We start from the raw sequence: 8,301 nt of genomic DNA, 5'->3' as shown, positions 1-8,301 counted from the left end.
GAAGGGGATGAGGTAAGCACACACGATGCCACGACCATGAGAGGAGGGGAAGAGGTCGCTCGTGGGCTCCGGCTCAGGCGGTAGGGTGAATCACCTCTCCGGCGCCGTGGGGTCCGGCCAAGAGAAGGTGAAGGGGATGAGGTCGCCCGTGGGCTCCGGCTCAGGGGGTAGGGTGGATGACCTGTCGCCACGTGGTGTCAGACGCCAACCCTAACAGTGCATGGGCTGTCCACCCGGATGAGCGCATACGCGACCCGCGCGTCGCATCTTGGAGGTCATGTGCGGCGGGTGCAAAGACTGGCCCCGATAGCTGGTGGCTTCAAGCGCGCTGTCTTCACGGGCGCCTAGTGTTGGAGGTCGCGTAAGGTAATATTCGGGGACGCGGTGAAACGAGCGGTAGCATGAAGGCGTTCGCTTGCCGCTGCCGGCGCTCTTCATCACGTCAGCGTTGTGACAGCGAGTGGTCGCGGTCATTTATTGAGATCTATTCGTGTTTGTCTATGCTCGCAGTGACAGCATGCTTGTTAACTTACATAGTCAGCAAAATGTTTACTGCAACTCATATGGGCGATAACACTTAAAGGGACACTAAAGTGAAAAATGATTTCTTCTGCATCAGTAAATTACCGTTCTACAACACCAAAAACACCACTCTTACAACGATAAGACGTTTGGTAAGCCAGAAAAAGCGCAAGAACGAAATACGGGTGGCGACGCCTACTTATGTTCCCGCACCTGGGGGCTGTGACGTCTTGGATTTTGATGGCATCTTCTAGGGCCTACTAATTATATATAGCGCTACAGATTGACTACATTGTGTTCTAAAGGAACCAAATATTAAACATGGCAAGTCTCGGCAACCTTTATTCAGCCGACGCGGCCCAAATGCGAAAACATACTTTGGAATCCCTGACTTCACGATGACGTACTGGCGCTGGGGTTTCGGCACGAAATTCAAATGGACTTTCATTTTCTCATCTAATAATAAAACTATTTTTTTTAAATGACTGCCTGCAGGGTTCTCAAACAATGCTTCATTAGTCTAAACTGATTTATTGTTTCGCTTTAGTGTCCCTTTAAGAACCTTGATTCGCGTAACTCTCTAAGATTGTACTATGCTATCAATGCTTCGCCTTTCGAGCGAAACCGCTACTTATTTTTAGAAAGACCTAGATTTCCAGTCATTCCCATCTTTATGTCCGATAAAAGTTAAATACAGATATGGCTATTTCGTCCGAGAATCTCTTGAAATACTTGAAACAGCCTGCGACCGCGGTACGAAGGCGCTGCGACTGCGCTCACCTAGAATCATTCTCGTTGCATTTTGACGAAAAATAATAGAATAGGGCTATATTACGACTTTCCTGGTTGTGGAAATTAACCAAGCAGCAATTACGACGGCCTCCAAGCTTTTAACGTGAAAAGTGTTTAAAATCGGCCTGAGGGGTGCTTGCTAAAACCGCATGTAATGAAAACATGTAATACTATTATAGCTTATATCTATCTTTGCAACCGTACTACACAGGTGCCTTAATTGGTATCGTTGTGTAGAGGAAATAAGTCATCACTCGATGATGCTTATGTCTCGTGCCCAGATAGTGCCATTGTCGCGCCACGCATGACGCAATCGGAACTAATTAGCCTCCCGCTCGACGTTCAGAGAGGCGTAGCTCAGCAGTACAAATGTAGATATGTGAGCGCCGGTGTTCGCGTTTGAGAGAGAGAGCTCACTCAGCCATAATAGGTATAATCGATCAAATTCAAACCTGTGCTCACAAGGAGTAATAAAACGTACAATTTGCAATTTCTTGGAGAAATCTCACGATTACTGGACTACGGCGCTCGTCGCCCGGAAGTGCTATGAGCGACTAGCCAATAGCGCAAAGCCGGAACTGGATGTACATAACTCCAGTACTTCCGATTGTCGCACGGAACGAGCAAACGATTGAATTTTTATAGGTGCAAGGATAAGAACCTACTGCAAGACTTTCAGAAATATTTTATGCTGCTTTTTACAGTAAAATACATCAACTTAAGTTAATAAAGCACGCGTTACGCTAGTTTCGGCGCCATATTGCTGCCCTCATACCGGCAACACTGGGGAGACGTCGCTCGAAGTCATCGCTCGCATGGGGTGCAACTTGTAGGCGACGAGCGAACGCGACAGCCATCTCCATCGCGTCGCCTGTCGCTATCGCGTGCAAGATCGCTTGCATGGGGTTTATACTTAAATGGCGTGAATGACTCAGGTAACAAGATATAGGGATGCCAATTCGCGACCATCGTATTTGACCACGCCGGACCCACTACGAATTGGGAGTATACGATTGCAAGATTAGACTGTAGTATCATAAGTCAAGCCTGTAAGCTTTCTAATGCGTGAATAGATGTCATGCGCTTTACTTTGGTATTGTTGCGTAGAGGAAAGAAGTCATTACTCTAGCATACATGTGTCGCGTGAGCAGACGGCGCCGTTGTCGCGCCATTTGTTTGTGCATTCGTACAGGAATAGCCGCATTTGAGAGCTCACTATGCGATAGTCAAGGTACAATGGCATTTTTAGGTTTCCGAACCCCCCACCCCCACCCCACCCCCCATCATGCGCCTGATAGTAGAATTGTTCCGCAAATTCGAAAACAAATTTAAATAAGCAAATCATTCACCGACGATTTCGATAACTCCCTGATGCTAAATTTAAGTGCAGCTCTATGCGTGTTTTCATTTCGCGATATAATTGGCTGGCGCGGACAATCTGTCTCGTGCAGTACCATGCAAACGGAGCGAAGTGTGACGCGACTGCCTCGCTAATCAGGAGATCGCGAGAGGCGGCGCGTGGGTGACGCGTACGCGCGATTCACAACAGCCGCCGCGAACAGACCTCCGCTCACGCAACGCTTTGTTTCCATACAGACGACGCGCGCTATGCTCTCGCGCCGTCTCGTAGCCATCGTCTCCCCAAAGCCCGTCCCGCGCGGCATTACACTTTAAGGTCTCTTCGATTTGGCTGCACCGGCTGCACTAGTTCAGCGGGTGCAGCACCGCCATCCTCGTTTTTCTGGTGCAGCGCGCGCCCTCTACACTTTTCTCCTCGTTTTGTCAAGGTGCTGGCCAAGTGCTGCACGAGTTCTCGGCCGGCTTGCACGCGCTCCAGAGCAAGTGCAGAGAAAAGTGCAGCATGGCGTACTTGCCGCCGAGCCAAGAGCAGACGACGATGAATGTTTTCATCCACGGCGTCCAGAAAGAAGTTAGGCTTGTCTACAAGCCCGACGGCTCACCACTGGAGGACGCAAACGCAAATGGATATATATACGAGGCATCAGGCAAGTGGTGCTGCATGTTTTCGATGAAAGCGTGGTTAGCGGGCAGTTTGTGCTTTATTCGTACTCGTGGCCACGTGTAGCGGTTGGCCACGATCAACGCATAGGTCCCCGTCTAATTGCGGCATTGATTTAGATCCATTTAGCATTTCTGAGATATCGTGCTGTGCTGTGTGCACATTCCAAATATTATGTTATGTCTTCGCAGACGGGCAGCGCTTGACACTCCGGTTCGTGGCCGAAGATTCGCAGGTTGAAAATATTGCTCCTGTAACACGACCACCGACACCGGCCTGCGCCAGTGACGGCTTCGATGGAGTGGGGCCAGGCGCCTTTCCAACGGCATCCGCGTCCGCTGAAGAAGCAGCGGAGATATGGAGTACTCGCAAAACCAAGTTCTTCATCTCCAAGTACACGGAGATGAAGGACTTGGTTGGAAAGAGCAGAGAACTCCGGTGCGTTGCCTTTTACGTTTCATTTTATGTTGCCACCAATATTATGAGCAACAATGAAGTGCACTGTCGTTTCTCACATTTATACTTCCAACAATGTTAATGGAATGTTTTCATGCATACTTCGCAGGATTTGTTTAAGCTTAGTACATCAATTCTCATCTCAAGAGTGTTTGAAATGTGTGGCAGCCAGTATGCAAATATTATGATTTCAGAGTACCAGAAAGCGCCACACTTAATTAAGTACTAAAGGTACCGCAAAATTTCAGTCACATGTAGCAGTGTGTTTTGTATTTAACTATGTTATGCTTTTATTTTAGCACAAGAAAGCTTCTGTGGGTGAAACTCACCGAGCTGATCAACGAGGAATTTATGTGCAATATGACCAGCACACAGATTGAAAATAAGTGGAAGTCGCTTGATCGAGCATATAAGAGGAGCAAGAAGGAGAACAGTTCATCTGGTCACCACCGCGTGACCTGCGAATATGAAGAGTAAGTGTGCTTATTTACTATGGTATTCAATGGGGTTTTTCATTTGTGCATCACGCATTACACAGACAACTGTCGGAGATACTTGAAAAGGAACACAGTATCAACCCAAGATTGCTTTTGGAGCCTGGAAAGGCAATCGTCCCCAGCGGATGCTCAGGGTAAGCGAACGACAGTTTTTGTGGAAAACCTGAAATTGGTGTGGCATCTGTGCATATACTTTCTACAGGACAAGCACCACAGAAGCATCCGCCGAGCTTTTGCCTGTGCCAGTCGAGGACAGACTGTCTGCAACAATTGACGACAGCCCGGCCTCTAAAAGGAAACGCCACAGCAAGTCACAGCTTACTCCCCTTTTGGAGGTGCTGGAAAAAATGGGGCAAGCAAGAGAGAAGCAAGCCGAAGCGAGAGCTGAGGAACAAAAAGAAAGAAAAAAGTGGGAGGAAGAGCGGGCAAAGCGGCATGCAGACCGCATGGAGAGATTTGATCGCCTGCTAGACTTGATTGCAAAGCAACAAGGGTCACAACAGGGAGAATAAAGTTGTCTTGCACTACCACTGCATGTTCAATTTATTTCAAATGAAAACATTCCTCATATATGAGACAAATCATTTTACAAAACACTTTTCCACATTGGCATGGCATTCACAGAGATGCGACAAGTTCCTAGCACTGCTCCTTTGCAATGAACTCTCGCAGGGACTGACTGTAGCCTGGCAAGCTGCAGTCAAAATCCCCTTCAGTGTCGTCATTGCCCACATCTTCCTCTTGTGGTAAAGATGTCAGTTCCAGGAAGAAGTCCCTCTCGTTGTTGCACAGGTTGTGGAGCACACACGCTGCCATGACTATATAGCAGGACTGCACAACAGTTTTGGCATCCACAAGGTACAACCTCCTGAAACGCTGTTTAAGCATGCCGAAGGTGTTCTCGATGGACACCCTCTGCTGGCTGTGTCGCTTATTGAACTGTTTTTTCCAAGAAGGAAATGAGGCTTCATTGTCTCTGAATGGAGTCATCAGCCAAGGCATCAGAGGATACGCACTATCCCCCAGAATGTAGTTTTCACCACATTCCAATGGCGCACGTGCGAAGAATGGGCTCTCCTTCAAAACGCGGGCATCGTGGACAGATCCAGGGAACCCAATGAAAACATTCAGAAACCGATTTCTATCATCGCAGATCCCTTGTAAAATAATAGATGGCCACTTCTTGCGATTGAAATAGGACTGCGTCGATTCGCTTGGAGTCAGGATCTGGATGTGCGAACCGTCGATGCAGCCGATGGCATTCCGTGGGCCTTTGCCTCCACTCTTGGCGAGGAAACCTGCCTTGATGCGATTCATTTCTGCACTGCTGGGCCAGCATATAACATCACCGCTAAGTGAGTGCAAAAAGTGGACGAACCGCGTCACGCATGCATGCACTGAGGACTCTGCCACGTCAAACTTGTCTCCTATGGCGTACATCGACATTTGCGAGCCGACATACACAAGAGCAATTAGGCATGTCTTTTCAGCGGATATTTTTTGACGCCCTTGAAGCGCGTTTGGATAGAAGGTAGAAGCACTGAATTGACCACTTAGCCAATCAAATGTTTCTCTAGAGAGCCTGAACAATCTTTTAAACTCATGCTCATGATACCTGGTTATCACGTTCTCGTACCCCGGCACACGATTTGCATCTCTTCGTACCAACGCACAGGCTACCGAAACACACACATCGTCGAACTCGTCGTCGGAGTCAACGTGGATGTCACTGTAGTCGCAGTCGTCGTCGCTTTCCGAGTCCAATAGCTCCATGGCAATTTCAAAGAGGGCCATTTTACGTGGCAAGCGGTGCCAGCTATACACAACGTGCTCGTAAAACACGTAAACAAAGCTATGCCTCTGCTAGGCCTGCACTTCCGTCTTCGTTTTGCAGTCGTGCGCTAGTGCGGCTCCAGCTGCACTTGCTGAACCGGCGCTGCAGGTGCTGCACCCGCTCGGCACCACTGCGGCACTTTTCAGAACGAGTGCAGCCAGTGCAAGCCAAATCGAAGAGACCATTTGATTCTGACGCTTTCGCCATACCCTGTTCGTCCGCTTTCCCCCTCGCGCTCTCTTCGCTATCGCCGTCTTTCGTCTACCACTGCGCTCCGCGTTCGCTTTCATCCTCTTTCGCTTGGCTCGTTCGCCCACTTACGAGACTGCGCTCTAAAAAGTGCAAGAATGAAACCAAAGCCTGACCGAGCAGCCGGGCGAACATATTTGTGTGACGTCACGAGCGGCACACCAGCGGTATCCAGCGGAGAAGGCGCGCAAGGCATGCCGGTCCCGCCAGCACTGAGAACGAAAATGGTGAAGAGCAGACGCTCAGCTCATTCGTGACCATGCCAGACCATTGGCACAATGTCTTCAGGTGGCAATTAATATCACCTGCACCAGCTCTTTGGAGCTGTCAAACAGTGAAAGCTATGACTCCGACGAACTCAAAAGCCATATAAATCGCTTCGCATTCGACAACCCACCACGAGAGCCAGCGCTCAGGGCAACACACCTCACTGCAACATGAAGACATAGGGTAGCCCTAACCACTGATTTGATACATGCTGCTTGCTATTTTTGGTGTTCTACCCCTTCTCAAGGCAGCGTTTCACATACTCCCTATTAGATGTTGTGAAGCGCTGCTTTCCGTACAGGGTAGCCAGCCAATCGGAGAACTGACCAACCTCCCCGTCTTTCTGTCTATTCCTGCTGCTGCTTTCTGCCCTTGTATGCTGATTTATAGAGCGTGCAGTTTCCCAGCAAAAACGTGCCGCTGATTGTCCAAAGCAGTGACCAGTGCATTTGTTTACATGATACAGTGACCACTCGTCATCCGCTTGCAATACAAGCCATGCATCAGTGCCATAAATAATGTCAGAACATAGCAAAACACACAGATTGTGTGCTTGTAAGTACTGTCGCATCAGTCTGAGCTACGTTCTTATGAGCCGCCGGACACCTTTGAAAACAGCGATTGCCCACTTATCATTCCTTGTATAATTTGCATGCACACAATTCATGTGTTCCATAAAGTACACAAAGAGACGCCGATGCCTGTCTCCACTATGCCGTCGTAGCGAAGTCGTCAACGTACCGTTCGACATTGAACGATTTGTTTAAGCTGCTGTATCGAAGGAGCCTCCACTTGTTGCCCTTTGGGGATAAGAGGCAAACAGTGCAACTCCGAAGCTATATGAGTCAACATAACAATACATAAAAATACACCCATGTGTGCAGTCACATTTAATTTAGGGAAGTGCAGGCGAGCACGACTGGCAGCCTTTGAGAATGGCAACGTACCGATGTTGTTAGTGCGGGCGAGTCGTCACTTCTAGCTTTTTTGTGTGTGCACTGTACAAAATGAAGAACAGTTTATTCCTAATCAATATGGCTAAAATTGACCTAAAAAAGCAGGTTTCTTCATCGTAATGGCTTAATTAGCTTCAGGTCAGTCGCTCAGGTCCACCTGTGATAGGCTTAACCTCACCTGTGCGCGATCAACATTGGCTAAAACTGAAGCTGAAGTTTGTGCAGCCAAAAACGCAACACCACTTGCCACCCATCACTTGTTCGTCCGCACAGAACATAACTGCTCGCGACAGCAACTTCTCACGGCAAGCACTAGCTCACAGTTGCCGGTTCCTCAACCGCTGCATCAACATTGTCGTCTGCCATTCATACCCAGCATGCTCTGTGTACACTGCCTTTTACGTCATAACACAATGTGGCCAGCAGCTGAGGAGCAGGCAAGGCAGGCGGCACGACGGAACACAGTTCATTTGTAAAATAACTTCGCCACTCTCAAACCTTTCTTGAGGACACGACTTAAGGGTGCAGAGGAACGTATATATGCAGCGAATTTCATTGACAACCGTTGACATCAAGAAAGTGCCCGGCTACGGCCCCCCTGCGTTTGACACATAGGGTCCATAAATGGGGTGAAGAGACTTGGGCAGCAAGACAGAAGGATATCCAAAGTAAGTGAGAGAAACGGAAATTAAATCGATGTAAAGGATG

At 48.6% G+C, this 8,301-nt stretch overlaps 1 protein-coding gene across 1 annotated transcript; it reads left to right on the top strand.

The window, feature by feature from the left end:
• The first annotated feature begins 3,083 nt into the window (after positions 1 to 3,083).
• Positions 3,084 to 4,806, top strand: LOC142565855 (uncharacterized). Its single transcript, XM_075676404.1, has 5 exons — positions 3,084 to 3,320; positions 3,526 to 3,772; positions 4,090 to 4,263; positions 4,329 to 4,421; positions 4,490 to 4,806. The coding sequence occupies exons 1-5, from the start codon at positions 3,176 to 3,178 to the stop codon at positions 4,797 to 4,799; spliced, it is 969 nt and encodes a 322-aa protein (XP_075532519.1). The 5' UTR covers positions 3,084 to 3,175; the 3' UTR covers positions 4,800 to 4,806.
• The last annotated feature ends 3,495 nt before the right edge of the window (positions 4,807 to 8,301 follow it).

This window comes from Dermacentor variabilis, unplaced genomic scaffold (assembly GCF_050947875.1).
Source record: "Dermacentor variabilis isolate Ectoservices unplaced genomic scaffold, ASM5094787v1 scaffold_12, whole genome shotgun sequence".
NCBI lineage: Eukaryota > Metazoa > Arthropoda > Arachnida > Ixodida > Ixodidae > Dermacentor > Dermacentor variabilis.
This window is presented reverse-complemented; position numbering and strand designations above follow the sequence as displayed.

Bases quoted from the DNA above. Each gene is read 5' to 3' on its own strand.
- LOC142565855 (XM_075676404.1), top strand. From the start codon at position 3,176: ATGGCGTACTTGCCGCCGAGCCAAGAGCAGACGACGATGAATGTTTTC. The intron at 4,264-4,328 runs GTAAGTGTGCTT...CGCATTACACAG, and splicing joins GTGACCTGCGAATATGAAGA to ACAACTGTCGGAGATACTTG. The intron at 4,422-4,489 runs GTAAGCGAACGA...TACTTTCTACAG, and splicing joins GTCCCCAGCGGATGCTCAGG to GACAAGCACCACAGAAGCAT.